This window comes from Mustela lutreola, chromosome 10 (genome assembly GCF_030435805.1).
Source record: "Mustela lutreola isolate mMusLut2 chromosome 10, mMusLut2.pri, whole genome shotgun sequence".
NCBI lineage: Eukaryota > Metazoa > Chordata > Mammalia > Carnivora > Mustelidae > Mustela > Mustela lutreola.
The window spans coordinates 28,557,172-28,573,638 of NC_081299.1; the positions used below are offsets into that span (position 1 = coordinate 28,557,172).

At 43.1% G+C, this 16,467-nt stretch overlaps 1 protein-coding gene across 3 annotated transcripts in view; it reads right to left on the reverse strand.

Moving 5' to 3' along the window:
• Window positions 1–11,419, reverse strand: part of MEAF6 (MYST/Esa1 associated factor 6) — a 28,178-nt gene extending 16,759 nt beyond the window's left edge. For 2 of the 3 annotated variants that reach the window (XR_009345055.1, XM_059135670.1), the window contains exons 1-4: window positions 11,261–11,418; window positions 9,912–10,027; window positions 7,075–7,162; window positions 6,881–6,926 (exon numbers count right to left, since the gene is read on the reverse strand). Coding sequence is in view for 2 of the 3 variants with exons in the window: in XM_059135670.1 (XP_058991653.1) it covers window positions 6,881–6,926; window positions 7,075–7,162; window positions 9,912–10,027; window positions 11,261–11,350 (340 nt within the window). In the remaining variant the exon portion in view is untranslated. Of the gene's footprint in view, window positions 1–6,880; window positions 6,927–7,074; window positions 7,163–9,911; window positions 10,028–11,260 lie in introns of all 3 variants that reach the window. The other variant, XM_059135669.1, reaches the window with a different exon arrangement.
• Between the last annotated feature and the right edge of the window lie 5,048 nt (window positions 11,420–16,467).

Here is a 16,467-nt window from a genome sequence, read left to right on the forward strand (position 1 = left end):
GCTCAGGTCATGATCCCAGTGTCCTGGGATCGAGTCCCACAACGGGCTCCTTGCTTGGCAGGGAGCCTGCTTCTCCCTCTGCCCTCTGCCTGCCTGTGCTCGCTCTAGCTCCTCTCTCTCTGACAAATAAATAAATAAAATCTTAAAAAATAATAAAAAATAAAAAAATAAAACCCTTTAAAAAAGCCCTAGAATAAACAAACAAACAAACAAAAAAAACCCAAAAAACAAATAAACAAAAAAAAAACCCCTCCAAGTGAAAAACAAAACAAAACAAAACCCAACTCTGTGCGTCTGCATGTGTGTGTATGTGTGTGTGCAGTGTGTGAATGTGCAGGTGGCTAGGTTAGGATGACATCATGCTGTTAACGGTTACCTCAGAAAATGGGGCTGAAGTAGAACACGAGGTAATGAACCTATTTCATATTTACTTCTAAGTAGTCTGACTGAATAAAATCAGAATATAATCCTTTCCTAATTAAAAAAAAAAAAAATCTCTAACAAAATATAAAAAGATGAGTCTAAAATGGAGACGTATGATCAGGACAGCCTTTTCCCATAGCCACTCCTGTTTTTATGTAGGTTGAAAAATGTCCTCTCTAAAACTGCAAATGACAGAGGCACTGGTGAGGGAGGGAACAGGCTGATGGGGCATGAGGTCACAAATGCTTTGGATCATAGACAGGGTGACAGAAGGGGCACAGGACTGAGTAGGGGGCTGGGCAAAGGAAGAGAGGATGAACTAAAAAGGTGGGAGCAAGTCAGAAAGGTAAGTTAGATACAGCAACTTCTGCCTAACCTGCAATTCTGTTAAATGACATTAGTGAACCAAATCAATCATTTCCTCATTTCGGAACCGCTGCTATGGAAGACTGAGTAAATGGATGAGCCGGTCATATTCTGTCAGCACCCATGGGCAAACACATACAAAAGAGTGTAAAATCGAATCAAAGCCCTGTGAATGGAGAATCCACCTGTGTTACTTCTCTGAAGAGAGAACATCCCCAGCAGTAACCGGTGTCCCAAAGGACAGATATGGATATTAAGCACCACGGGAGCCAGAGAAAAAAGAGTGAATTATTCAGGAAAAGCTTCACGGAGGAGGTGGAATTTAAGCTGGACCTTGAAAAATGAGAAGCCAAAATAAGTACAAAAAATAGCACAAGTGAAAGCGCAGAGACAACAAAACACCAGGTACACTTGAGCCAAATGAATCAAACAACATCTCTTAAGCAGACGGCTTGAGGAATGAGAGGTGAAATAGCACGACAGGGTAAGGAAGAGCCATGAGTGTCGGATTAAGGGATCCGACCTACGGAGACAGTGTGAGATGATGTTTAAAAGAGCTGACTGGTCGCTTAACCTTTCAGACCCTGTTTCTCCACCCATAAAATAGGAACTCTTTCTCTACACTGAAAATCTCTTAGAGACCAGGCACTGGGGTCAATGCTGGAGCTACAGCGATGCTCCCTCCTTTCAAGCCTATAATCTGTATCTATCCTTCAAGAAGTAGCGTTGAGGGGCACCTGGGAGGCTCAGTGGGTTAAAGCCTCTGCCTTCAGCTCAGGTCATGATCCCAGGGTCCTGGAATCGAGCCCCGCATCGGGCTCTCTGCTCAGCGGGGAGCCTGCTTCTCCCTCTCTCTGCCTGCCTCTCTGCCTACTTGTGATTTTTGTCTGTCAAATAAATAAATAAAATCTTAAAAAAAAAAAAAGAAGTAGCTTTGAGGAATAAATGAGATCAATGCAAGTGGCTGCGTAGTATCTAGAACACAGTTAAGTGTTCAAGTCTCAGTATCCTTGAGATCCACAAACATGCAAGTCAAATTCTCAACAGTAAACAATCTGCCGTAAAATAGTAAAATAGTCGCTAGCAGGACACAAGATAAAGTCATCGAGTACTTATAAACAGAGAAGCGACATCAAACAACAAATGTTTTCTGAGTTCTCTATGCAAACCTGCGTTTTAGGATTACTGGGCTCAAAGTAGTTTATGAGAGGGGCCACAGCCAGGGAGACCACATTAAACACTATTAAAATACAAAGCGTGACCACAAAGAAAAAATTTTTTATTTATTTATTTTTTCTTATTTATTTATTTCTATTTTATTTATATATGTATATATTTTATTATTTATTTGATTTATTTATTTGAGAGAGACAGAGTGAGAGAGACAGAACACGAGAAGGGGGAGGGTCAGAGGGAGAAGCAAACTCCCTGCTGAGCAGTGAGCCTGATGCGGGGCTCGAATCTGAGACTCTAGGATCATGACCCGAGCTGAAGGCAGACGCTTGGTTAAGCGTCTGAGCCACCAGGTGCCACCCAGGTGCCCCAATAATTGTCTTTTCTTGGCTCATGGAAGTAGGAGAGAAGTGAGAGCAAAAGGGGTGGGTTATAACACCCCAAAGTACAGCAGTGAGTCAGTCAACTCTATGATGCTGTCACCAGGAAAAGACACCTAAGTTCATTTCTCACTGACATATAAGTAAGCTACTTGGCTTTAGAGTAAAGAATGTCAGATTTTGATTAAGTGTAATACACCTACAAATGAGACACTCTTCTTAAACAACAACAATAAAACACCTACTGAATAGTGCTAAGGCACTAACTTTGATAAGCACATAAACTTAAAAGATGAAAGAAATATACTCAACTATGCTTCATGCAGCCATTTATTTATCCACTGGAATGATTTAAATGCTGAGGAAAGATCTGGTTTGATGAAAACTTCAGAGGAGTCTGGTAAAACAAACAGTAGAAACTAAGCTGATCCTTTAAAGGAAACTGGATAAAATCTGGCTGTTTGTTTTTCTTTCAGTAATTTGCATAAAATTCCCCTTTGGGGATCCTGCTAATCCACTCTATCATGCTAGTTTAGGTACATAAGTCAAAGGAAGCAGAAAGTAATGCATTTTTTTTTTAAGATTTTATTTATTTATTTGAGAGAGTGAGCACAGGCAGACAGTGGCAGGCAGAGGCAGAGGGAGAAGCAGGCTCCCCGCTGAGCAAGGAGTCCGTTATGGGACTCCATCCCACGATGTTGGATCATGACCTGAGCCGAAGGCAGCCGCTTAACCAACTGAGCCACCCAGGCGTCCCAGTAATGCATCTTTTTAAAAAGTTTTCAGAATGGTTTGAACTCCAAAATCCTTGAGATCTAAGAATGTGTAACTCAAAATTCTAAGAGAAAAGAATCTGTACTTCATCACCACCAAAAAGCAAGAACCAGGAGTCATTCCACAAGATTTGTTAATACGGAAATTCTGAGACATTGGAGAGATTCTGTACAAAGGAAAAAGAGCAAAAGATGAAGCAGACCATTCCTCTTCATGGAATTAAAGCTTGGTTTGAATCACTTGGGTCTTTCAGGGACCCTCAACTTGGTTTAGATGTCTAAACACCCAGTAGAAGAAAACATAACATCTTTGGAAGATGGTACCTTCTTCCTCACCCTCAAATTATTCTATAAATACTTGAGGTTACAATGAGCAGTACACAGTCAAAAATAACCAGGCACACAGGAAAATTAGACTTTATGAGAAATAACCAGAGGAAGCAACAGACAACACAAACTCGTCTTGAAGGACTTCAGAGGTTGAAATTAAGCACAGAATATGCAACAACCGGGCTCACTCTGCTTAAAGAAGTGAAATAAAGTTTAAAAATAATTTTTTTAAATATATTTTTTAAAGACTTTATTTATTTGACATGGAGAGAGTGAGAGAGAAAAAGAGACAAAGAGTAAGCACAAGCAGGGGGAACAACAGGCAGGGGAGCAGCAGGCTTCCCACCGAGCAAGGAGGCCGATGTGGGGCTTGATCCCAGAACCCTGGGATCATGACCTGGGCTGAAGGCAGCTGCTTAACCAACTGAGCCACCCAGGCACCCCCAAAAAATCAAGGAAAGGTTTAACAGCAAATGAGACACAACTAAAAGATTTGTGAACTGCCGGGCGGCCCAGGGGCAAAGACAAGACATGGAAAGGCTAATAAAAGACATAAAGGATACAAGGAGAAAGTTTAACATACATGTAAGCAGAGAAGGGGAAGAGATGGGACAGAGCTCAGAGCAAATGCAGTATATGAAGAAGTAATAGCTGAGAATTTTCCAGAACTGATGAAAAATACCAAGGCACCATTTCAAGAGGTCCAATGAAACCCAAGCAGATAATTACAAATAAATTCATACATAGGGGCTCCTGGGTGGCTCAGTGGGTTACGCCTCTGCCTTCAGCTCAGGTCATGATCTCAGGGTCCTGGGATTGAGCCCCACATCAGGCTCTCTGCTCAGCAGAGAGCTGAGCTCTGCCTGCCTCCTTGCCTACTTGTGATCTCTCCCTTTGTCAAATAAATAAACAAAATCTTTAAAAAAAATTTCATACTTAGACACACTGTAGGTGACTACAAAAAAATCAAGATGAAACTAAACTAAAAAAATAGCAGTAAGGGGGCACCTGGGTTGCTCAGTCGATTAAGCGTCTGACCCTTGATTTTGGCTCAGGTCATGATCTCTGGTTCCTGAGACAAGCCCCATGTTGGACTCTGTGCTTAGCAGGGAGACTGCCTGAGATTCCCTCTCCCTCTGCACCCCCCTCCCAAAAGAACAGCAGGAGGAAACAGTAATGAAGGTGGTGAGACAGAACAGACAGAACCCAACAGAATTACTTTAAAGGGGCTCTGACCATTTGAACTGATAAACTCCAGTATTTACGTAATTCTCTATTCTAAAAAGAATTCAAAGCAGTTTACCAAGATTCATATATCAAAATCAACTTAAAATGAGACAAGTAAAACAAAGAGGGATAGAAGACTTAAGTAAGCTGGATGCAACACTAATTCTCCAAATGCATGCTATATTCTCATTCTCCAAATGCACGCTCTACATTTATACTTCCTTACAGAGGAGAACCACTAAACATTCGAGCACCTGCACAAAGAAACAGTCCATTACCAGACACTCAGTAAAAACCAACCAGCTGTTCAAGGAAAATAACTATTCCTTTTTTTTTTTTTTAAAGATTTATTTATTTATTTGAGAGAAGAGAGACAGAGTGTGCATGTGTGCAAGTGGAGGGGAGGAGAGGGGCAGAGGGAGAGGAGAGGGAGAGAATCAGACTCCCAGCTGAGTGGGCTCGATCTCACCACCCCGAGATCATGACCGGAGCCGAAATCAAGAGGCAGAGGCTCAACCAACTGAGCCACCCAGAGTCCCCTCAGGGAAAGCAACTATTCCTAAAAATCATAATAATTAGTAATGATAGTAAACATCTGTGACATTCTCTTAACAATAAATACAGTAGCACATTTAACAGGACCAAAATATAATTCATCAAATGCAACATGATAGGGAAGACCAAGAAATACCACTCTGACATATGCGAGGGATGTGGCTCAAACCAAGGGGAAGATCTCAGGGGACAGATGGCCTACACCTGCTTCAGAAAACCTTCAATACATAAGTGCTTGTCTCAGCCAAGCTTCTGAAAGCTGAGGTTTTAAGACTCATCTCCTCACGAGTATCTAGGTGCAGCCATTCTATGTAGTTAAGACCAAAGCCAGATGTTGAACCACCCACCAGGCCAGGAGGAGGATTATGGGCTTTTCTTGAAAACTAAGGAGTCAGACATCATTCCATTTCAACTCACACAGTGAGGTCCAGGGTGTTCCTTAACCAGTCTTATGACTCAGAAAGCAGACAATACTAGCGCCACATTCTACAAGTGGCAATTAACTGAAAAGAAGTAAGATTTAACTTATTTAAGCCACAGTAAAAGAAAAATCAAAAGCACTCTGTATAGTTAATTGGTTGGCAGAAAGGAATCAAAGATGCCTTCAGGGATGAATGAGGGAGAATAGAAGTACTATAACTGAAAAACTGAGCAGACGAGTTTTGAAAGAAACAGAACAATTTGGTTTTAGATAAAATGTATGAGCTTGAATATCTGAGCAGAAATGACCAGAAGACATTTTCCAGAATTTTCTAGATATTAAGAAATCTGTACACAGAGATAAAAATCAAAGTCACTGAGTAGTTCTAATTCCCAAACTACCAAAATGGATTTTCCTCAAATCACTGGCCCAGTGCAAACACAACTGGATCCCACAAGATAGACAACTTGATCATTAGCTCAGGGTCCTGGGATCGAGCCCCGCATCTGGCTCTCTGCTTCGTGGGGAGCCTGCTTCTCCCTCTCTCTGCCTGCCTGTCTGTCTACTTGTGATCTGTCAAGTAAACACATAAAATTAAAAAAAAAAAAAAAAAACCTGAAAGAAGCACACAACCAAAATACAAAAAGCAGGTCATGTTTCAGAGTGGCCCAGTGCACAGGCAGTGTCCAACACAGATAGCTCCATAGAGTCTGACTCAGAGAAATAAATGTACAATCTATATCCCATCACTAGACATTAGAATAGAATTAGACTATATGGCTTACCTACAGAGAACGATACAATTTCTTTACAAAGTAAATACTATCTACTCTGCATTTTATATTTAAGAACACATAGGTACATTCTGTTCCCAGGATGAGATTCTCAAGAATTATTAAACTGGGGACATGGAGATTTATCATATATGTCTGAACTTTTCCATGATAAAAGGTTTTCTTTTTAAATTAAACAAACAAATGAAACAAAACAAAAAAACTCCCTAACACTTATCAGCAAGGAAGACATATCTTTGTGTCTTTGAGCAGCCAGAGTCAACCTCTCATGACAGATGAGGCAGGAGGGACATGGTTTCCTCCTCAAAAAGAAAAGAGGAAAAAGATATGATTAAGGAGACTCAAAGGATTCCTAACTTCTAGGTTTTACAGGAGTTAAATATAAGGGTTATTGTGGCTTAAAAATTAAGTAATAAAAAAGTAAAAAAATAGACTTACTCTTTTCAATGAGCTGATCCTGAACTCCTGCCAACGCACTTACTGCCTAAAAGAAAAAAACCACCCGTTACTAGAAAAATTACCACAGACCTCCAGAGAGCACTCAGACAGCTGGGAAAGAGAAAACTCGTAGAAATTTAACTGAGGTGTTCCTCCGAGATGGGCCACAGTAAAGCTCCCCCCACCTCACTTACAGCTGCTGAAGTAACTGAGGATTTACTGAAGAGCCGCTCAGCTTCCTTAAACTTCCGGTTCCTTCGATCGTTTTTGCTATTGGAGTTTCTAAAACACACACAAGAAACTCATAAGCACCAAGCTGTATCTATGGCTCAAGCTGAGGACAGCCCAAGCCTATGTAAGGAACTCTCTCTTTGTCTCTCTTTTTTAAATTACCGACTTTCAGACGGAAATGCCTACACAGACACCAACAGTTTCCAATACATGGCAGGGGCTCCACTGTGGGATATTACTTACTTGGTTCCCAGTCACTGTATTTTTAATATGTATTTATTTTGATGCTTATTAAAAAAAAAAAAACTAGCAGAGACTAGTGGTATGAAATGTTTGTCATATAAGCTTAACTGAAAAAATTTAATGAACATGGGGCACCTAGCTAGCTCAGGGGAACATGTGACTGTTGCTCTCCCGGGTTGTGAGTTTGAGCCCCACACTGGGTTTAGAGACAACTTAGAAAAATAAGATATTTTTTTAAAAATTTCAAAGAACAAATCAGAGTTCCTTAAGGAAATGTTTGGTATCAGTTCTGGGATAAGAGAAGGCCAATGTGAGTCTAAGACACCTTGTTGGGACAGAAAGCAACAAAATGCTCAAAGATTAAAGGGTCATGTCAAAAAGGCAAAGGAGGCTACCTGTCTACATGTAGGGCAAACCAAGCACTGAAAGGATAATGATAGCCACCAGTCTGTATGTTCATGATGTATGCACTTCTCTGTGTATATTTCAGTAAGTTCAGAGTAAAAAATAGGCCTCTACAGTAAAAAAGTGACAGCACTACATTCCAACACTCTGATTTTTTTTTTTTTTTTAAAATGCACTGGTCTCTAGTGATATTAAGAAGAGCGGGCCATAGATAGAGAATGAAAGGGAGAGAAGATATGAAGGGAAGACTCTTCCTTCGGAATGCCAGTAGTCCACATACCAGGATCAGAATCAGCAGTATATTAAGTGAGTCAGGTAAAAATCAACAGTGGATATTAAAACCACTGAATAAAAACTTGGAGGAGCAATATATTCACACTGTCTAAAAGTATAGTCTCTGATCACAAAGAGAAAAAAATGAATTTTTACAAGGGAGAAATCATATGCTCAAACTTCGTACCAGTAATGGGACAATATGACATTATGTGCCTCCCAATCAAATACAGGTAAATGAGACACCAGGCATACAAGTCACTTATGTAATATTTTTCCCAAAAATCCTTAAAGGATCTCTCATGAGGCCACAAACAGAAAAATCTGGAATTGAGGCATTCTGTAAGACAATGTCATGAACAACTTTGCCACGAAAAAGGGTAGGAGACTCTCCTAAATGAAGAGATGAAAGAGTGGTAACAGCCAAATACAATGCATGAACACCGGATGATCAAAACAAGGCAGCAAAGAATGTTGGGGACAATTTGGGGAAATTGAATAGACTACAGTAAGTGATACTATTAGTGTAACACTAATTTTCTATGTGTGATAATTAGTGTAACGCTAATTTTCTATGTGTGGTTAGGTAAGAAATACATTCTTAGGAGGTAACTGCTGACATAATTATGAGCAAAGTGTTATGCTCTCTGCTTAAATGATTGGCAAAAAAAAGTGGGGGGGAAGGAAAGTATAACTATAAAGGGGTAGCAGGCAGGAAATCTTTGTGGTGATCAAACACTTCTGTATCTTTTTTTTTTTTTTTTTAAGATTTTATTTATTTATTTGATAGAGAGAGACACAGCGAGGGGTAACACAAGCAGGGGGAGTGGGAGAGGGAGAAGCAGGCTTCCCACTGAGCACGGAGCCCAATGTGGGGCTTGATCCCAGGTCCCTGGGACCATGAACTGAGCCGAAGGCAGACGATTAACAACTGAGCCACCCATGCACCCCAGCACTTTTGTATCTTAACTACAGTGGTGCTTACAGGAATCTACACAGTGGCAGAACTACACATACACATTGTACCAATGTCAGTTTCCTGAGTGTGATATTCTACTACAGTTACCTAAGACCCAACCACTGGGGAAGACTGGGTGATGGGTACATGGGACTCTAATATTGCTGCAACTTCCTATGTACCTGTAATTATATTAAAATTTAAAAAAAAAATTTTTTAGAAAGGAGGGGCAGGAGCAGAAAAGAGAGAGAATCTTAAGCAGGCTCCACACCTGGCATAGAGCCCACCTTGGAGCTCGATCCCACAACCCTGAGATCATGAACAGAAATCAAGAGATGGACGCTTAACGGACAGAGCCCCCCAGGTGCCTCTAAAAATTTTAAGTAGAGCTACAGGGGTGTGTCTATTTATATACATTACAGAGAAAGCAAATGTGGCAACATGGTAACAACTGATGAATGCAGGTGAAGGGTATCAAGTGTGCACAATACTATTTCAACTTGAAGTGTCTCAAATTTGAAAATTTTTGAAAAGCTTGGGCAGTTTTCAAGAATAGTTTTTAGTTACTAAATAAAATTGTGGTATGGTTGGCACACAGGTGTGGCAAATCTTATAAAGGTCAAACTTGTGACTGGGTAAAAAAAAATGGAAAACACTCACACAGTGATACGTCAGGTACTGTCATTTGCTGCACTTTGTTTATGCTTCACACAACCCTGTTCCAGGGGCTCGACTTTCCCCATTTCCCAAATGTTAGGATTTGTCCACAGTCACTCTGTGAGGCAGAGGCTGAGCCAGAGTCCAAGCTGAACCCCACAAGACTTTCTACACCACCACTCTACTACTGCCCCCTTCCAGGTTGCTAGTCCAAAAAACAATCAGTAGGGCACAATGTCAACACCATAGGCTTCTGACACTCACTTCTGGTTGGTCAGATACCGATCCCAGCCACGAATAATATTGCCATACATCTGAGTGTCTTCCAGGTAGCTTCCTTCAAAGGCATAGATCTGTCTCTCCAAGTTGGCCAGTGTTTCCTAGGAGATGAAAAACAAGGAAATGGATAATGCCTTTTAAATGCAAAAGTTAACTCTGACCATGCCAAACTCTGAATATCAGCCTTAGACATTGGAGCTCCACTACACTAAGCCACCCCAGTCGGAAAAATAAGACATGGGGAGAGGAAGACTATTTTAGGCTAAGACAGTCTAGAGCTTAGACCTGTCTTGCTGGAGTCCTTTGAGAACAGAAGGGAAGGTACAGGCCCTGTCTCTGAAAAAATTTGCAAAATTCTGCATATACTTCGGAGGGCTCGTGGAAAAGCCTGTCAAGAACCCCCGCTCAGGCAGAACGTGAGCAGTCTCCACTCCCACGCACCAAGGTACTGCTACTGGGAAGAGGAAAGGGTGAGCAGCCTTCCAGCGCCAACTTGCTCCCCTCCCCGCAGGCATTGAGAACGCCTGCAATGGGCTGTCAGTTGCCATGGAAACCTGGAAGGGCAGCTTCAGGTGACATGGCCCTCCCCGGTGCCCAAGCCTAAACGCGGAGGGGAGGGGGTGACCACAAGGGTGCCTGGAACCCGGGGTGCATGTCACAGTTCTCAATTCCCTGGACTGAGTCCTTTCCCCTCGTCTGTCACCTTCTAGATGTTCCCCAAAACATCACAGCCATGCCCGTCGAAAACCCCATCCAACGCATCTCCTAGTCCTCAAAAGGACATGCGCCCCTCCATCCTCCAAAGGCCGGACTGGATGACTGGGTCCCCATCCCACACTCGCCCCCTACCCCACTCCCTCAGCCCACTGGCAAGCCCGAACAGGTGGCTTACGGCCCCCCAGACACTCCCGAACCCACCCCTCAAAGACCACAGACCTGCCCGCCCTCACCCACCCCGCAAAAGCCAAGGGCACAACCGCCCCCATTCCCAAAGCTCAGAGACACTCGCCTTCCTCGAGCTTCCATACAGAAGCCCCCACCCCAGGCGCCATCCCTCCTCCACGCCCCCGCCGGCCCCGGCCCCCTTCCCCTCCCCCGCTCCGTGCCCCGCCCCCCCAGCCCGGGCCCCGGCCCTGGCGCTCCCGCTCCCGAGCTGCGCTGCCTGCAAGCCGTGCGGTCGGCGGGCCGCGGAACGCGCAGCCGACCTCAGGCCGCCGGGCTCCCGGCCGCCGCGTTGTGCCGGGGGAATAACGGCCTGGCGCGATCGGGCCGAGGCCTGGAGGCAGGGGAGGGCGCGGAGCCCGCACCGAGCGCCCCCGCGCCCGGCCCCTCACCGCCAGCTCCTGCTTCCGCTTCACGAGCTCCGCTAGCTCCCGCCGGGTGTCCGGGATCTGCGGCGGCGCCGCCTTGTTGTGCATCGCCATGTTGGGCTGAGGCGGGCGGCGGCGGCGGCGGCGCCAGGCTGGGGGCGGTCCCTGTGCGCCGCCGCCCGCCAGGGGGCGCCTGCGCAGCACTGCGCCTGCGCGCGCGGTTTCCGGAGCCGCGCGCCGCGCCGCGCCGCGCCGCGCAGCGCAGCGCTGGGGGCCCTCGGGCTCGCGCGCGCCCCTCCTGGACGGGCCGGTGATGCGCTCTGCTCTGCGTCCTAGCCGCTCGTGGCTCCTCGGCGGCCGGCTGTGCGCCACAGACACCCCAAATTCACCTTATCCAAAACCAGGCTCCTCCCAGGTCACCTCGGTGAATTACTTGAACTATCCGCCGAATTGCCCAAGTCAGAAACGTGAATATCATCGTCGATCTCCTCTCCCCCATAAAGCCAGGTCCTGAGGACTCGCCTCCGGAAGAGCCCGCAGTCCACTGGCTTTTGTCTGCCACCACCCCCCTCGTCCAGGCCCTCCCTATTTTGGGCTCCATTATTCCCACAGCCCCCGCTTTCCACCCTTAGCTCTATTTGACCCTTAGTCACAGTGGAGCCAGGATGATTGGTGTTTGGAAAGCAAATGTGGGGTCACTCCTCTGGTTAAAACCTTTAGATGGCTTCCCATTGCCCTTGAGAGAGAAGAGTTTGTGCAGTGGTTAAGGTCACAAACCGAAGCCGGAACTACCTTGTTCAAAATCTTACCTCTACCATTGCCACGCTATGCCATTTTGCACAGGTAATTGAATTTCATTTATCTCAACTTCCTCATCGGTAAAATGGAGGGAATAACAGTACTTTTTACCCCTACAATTGTCCTGAGGAGTAAATCACTTTGCCTACGGGCTTGGCAAGTAATAAAGATCGTGCACACATTCGTTTTTATCATTAAGTCCGGCATCGTTAACTTGGTTTTCATTTGGCTCTTGGTTACTTCTCTTTCTGTAATTTCATGATCATGAGCAGGACTTTTTCTTCATTATTTCATTTTTTTTTTTTCCCACCTTGCTTGAAGTCTTTGGGTTTTTACAATCTGTAGATTGGTATCTTCCACTAGCTGAGAAATTTTCAGCTCTTTTTCTTCAGATACTCCTCTGCCTCATTTTCCTCTCCTTCTGGAACTCAAATTGAACATAATCTCTATTTTTTTTTTTTACCAACTGTTTCCCATCTTTTTGTCTCTCTGCTGCATTCTGGATAATTTCTTTTGTGTATTGTCCTTGTAACCTGAAATCTTGCTGAACTTCATTAATTCTAGAAGGGTTTTATTGCAGATTCCTTAGGATTTTTTACATAGACAATCATTTCATCTGCAAATAAGGGTTGTTGGTTTGGGGTACCCCCCCCCACTTCCAATCTATATGCTTTTTATTTTTTTCTTGCCTTACTGTGCTGGCTAGGACTTCCAGTTCTACATTGAATAAGGATGGTCACAGTACACATTCTTGACTCCTTCCCTATCTTAGAAGGAAAGTATTTAGTCTTTCACCATTAAGTACATTAGCTGTGGGTTTTTGTAGATGCTCTTTATTGAGGAAGTTCCCCCTCTACTTTTGGTTTACTGATAGGTTTTATCATGAATGTGTATTGAATTTTGTCAAATGTGTTTTTCTACACCAATTGACATGATCATTTTTTCTCTAGCCTCTTGGGATAGTGGGTTATATAGATTTCTTCCTGTATGTTAAACCAGTCTTGGATATCTGGAATAAACCTCACTTGGTCATATTGCCTAATTCTTTTTATATATGCTGGATTCAATTTGCTAATTCCAGAATTTTTGTGACTAAATTTCTGGGATATTGGTCTGTGGGGCTTTTGTTGTTTCTTCTTCCTTTTTTTTCTTTTTCTTTTTCTTTTTTTTTTTTTTTTTTGGTACTATCCTATTTGGCTTTGATATCAAAGTAATACTGCCCTTATAAAATGAGTTAAGAAGGTACTGCCTGATATTCTAATTTCTGGCAGAGATGGTATAGAATAGTGCTAATTCTTCTTAAAATTTGGTAGGCTTTTTCAGTGGAACCATCACGTCTGGACCTAAACATTTCTTTTTGGAAGGCTTTTATTTTTAATTATTTTAGAGAGAAAAAGAGAGCACTAGGGGCAGAGGGAGAGGGAGAGACAACGTGAAACAGACTCCAGGCTGAGCACGGAGCCTGACATGGGGCTCCATCTCACGACCCTGAGATCACGACCTGAGCCAAAACCAAGAGTCCAACATTTAACCAATTGTGCCACCCAGGCACCCCTGGAAGCTTTCTCCATTACAAATTCAGTTTCTTAAATAATTATAGGACTTTTCAGATTATCTATTTCATATCAAGTGAATTTTGGCAGCTTATGATTTTTGAGAAATTGGACCATTTGTTAAATTTATGTGCATGGATAACTTCTATCTTCCAGTTCACTAATTCTCCCTGAAGCTTATGTTCTTTTGCTTGTTGCCATTTCTTGTTCCCTCTATTTTCAAGTTTATCATTTCTTTGAGAATAGTAACCATGGAACATTTTATAGTATCTTGTAATTCAAGTATTTAGTCTTTGAAAATCAGTTTGCTATTCCTGTTGGTTCTCACCTATAGTAACTTTTCTGGTGTGCTTTAAAAAAATAACTATCTTGGGGCACCTGGGTGGCTCAGTGCGTTAAGCCTCTGCCTTCGGCTCAGGTCATGATCTCAGGGTCCTGGGATCAAGCCCCACATGGGGCTCTCTGCTCAGCAGAGAGCCTGCTTCCCCGACCCCCACCTCTCTCTGCCTGCCTCTCTGCCTACCTGTGATCTCTCTCTCTCTCTCTGTGTCAAATAAATAAATAAAATCTTAAAAAAAAATAAATAACTATCTTTGCAGGGGGGAAAAAATGTAGAAGCAACAAGGGAGATTAAAAAAAAAAAAAGTCCCTGCCTCCAAAAAGGGATTTCATTCACTTCTGTCATACTTCTGGAGTACAGGATCATCTTAAGCCAGGTTCAAGGCTTGAATTTTTCTGAGCTCCCAGGCTACAAATCCCTGGGAGGATCTGATTTCTGATCACCTCTGGAAACGATAGCCCTTTGGCACACTAGCTTTTTATGGGAAATGTTTAATAGTCTATTCATTGTATGTGGGCTCTGGGTTTTGATTCTGTCCCATTCAACATTGGGTGAAGTCTAATTGGCTAGAATCAAGTGTGGTTTGCCATTAGATCAAATGTGGTTTCCAGGCATCTGTGCTCCATTTCTCCCTGAATTCTTGTTTATCTTCGCTTTTGGCCTAAAGACATTTTTAATAATTTGTCAGTTCTTGAATGCTTCCAGAAATCTTTTTGCTTGTATTTTATCCAGAAATGTTGGCTTCTTGCAGCAGGAGGATTCACACAGAGACAAAATAACTTAGTCCATCATTAAGAGAAATCGGAAGTCTCACTCACTGTTTCCCCCATTGAACTTCCAGCACTTCCAAAAGCTCATTAGTTCATCACCTCGGGCATTTCTAAGTGCTAGCCTCTCTGCCTAGAAATACTGCTTTCTTTCCTAGACCTCACTGACCTCTTCTGGCTAGCTGTTCATTCTTCTCTGACTCCCGAGGCTTTGTTAAATCCTATCTCTCCATGCTTCCGCAATCCCCAATGCTTCTCCTTCCCAGCATTGTCTATAGCTGCTAGTTACATGGCTCTGCAAGGGCCAGACCCTGTACATCTCTCAACTACTTAGGAGGCAATATATTGCAGTGGGTAAGAGTGTGGCACCTGGAACCAGAGTAGGTTTGAATCCCGATGTGACCTTCTTTGTGCCTCGGTTTTTGAATCTGCAAAATAGAATAACACAAGGCTGTGTTAATGCTCATGAAAAATGGTTAGAATTGTGCCCATACATAGAAAGTTCTCCTAAGTACTGGCCAACTTTATTATCAACGTCTTACCTCATAGCACTTGTCAGGCACCTGATTATTGAAATGTTTATATACTTTTATGAATCAACATGATGAATTCCAAGCAGCTCTGACTTGGTGAGGTGATTTGCTTAAGCCACTGTCTACCCCTTAATGGCCCATCCACCGTAATTTCTTTGAACCCACTATGAATCAAGAAGCCTAATCCACCAGCTGTCTTTCCCTCAAATCTGTCCACTAAGGACTGCTGGGAGGGAATAGTCTAGAGCAAAGACCACTGAACCAGGACTGAGGTGATTTTTCATCCTAGCTCTACACCTGCCTTGTTGTGGGACCTCAGGAAAATAGCTTCATTTTACAGAACTCCTTCCGCATATCCTACTCCACTCCTGTGGTCCCCTGGACTGCTCGGTCTGTAACAATGCCCTCTTCTACCAATGGCTCAAAACCAACCTGTTCTCTAAGACACACCACAAATGCCAACTCTTGCACAGGGTACACTTCTAGATGACTGCTCCGTTTCTAACTCACAGTTGTAATTCAACTGTTAGCACAGTAAACTTATACAATCATTTGTTGGAATAACTCACTTGAACTTTAGAGTAAATGTGAACCAATCAACTGTCTTTTTCAATTGTTTCCCACTTGATAAATGGAAACTTTACCCAAAGAGACCAGATGAAGCTTTAAATTCCAGAGCTTTAATTTAAGTCAAGCAGGCTTCTTGCTTGCATAAACATACATACCCAGGAATGCTGTGGGTTCGGAACATCATCACACAAGCAGGCACTGCTTGTTGATGTGTGCGAGTCACACTTGGGCTTTCGTTAACAAGTTTTCACCTCATTCCTCACATTCACGACTAATTTCCACAAAGGGAAAAACATAACCTGCTGTGCACTGTATCAAATAATAATCAACCCAAAGTATGTTCTAAGCCTTTTGAAACCAAAAGGTTATATTGTATACTGGCACAGTCCATACACTAATACAAAAATGATAAAAACAAAACAAATCTCATTATCTGAATTAATTACTCTGTTTTTATTATCACCAGATACAATAAAAGTATTTGAAAGCTACATCACTAGTTGTTCTTAATGAGGTCTCCTTTGTCCATGTCCGAATGAGAGAACTAGGTGACTAGGAAGAGGTCTGATGGGAAAAACCTGAAGATTCTATCCTATACTTCAGCAGTACTGCAGATCACCACAGAGGTTTTGGGAGAGGAGCTCAGAAACAAAGGTCTGCTTTATAGATA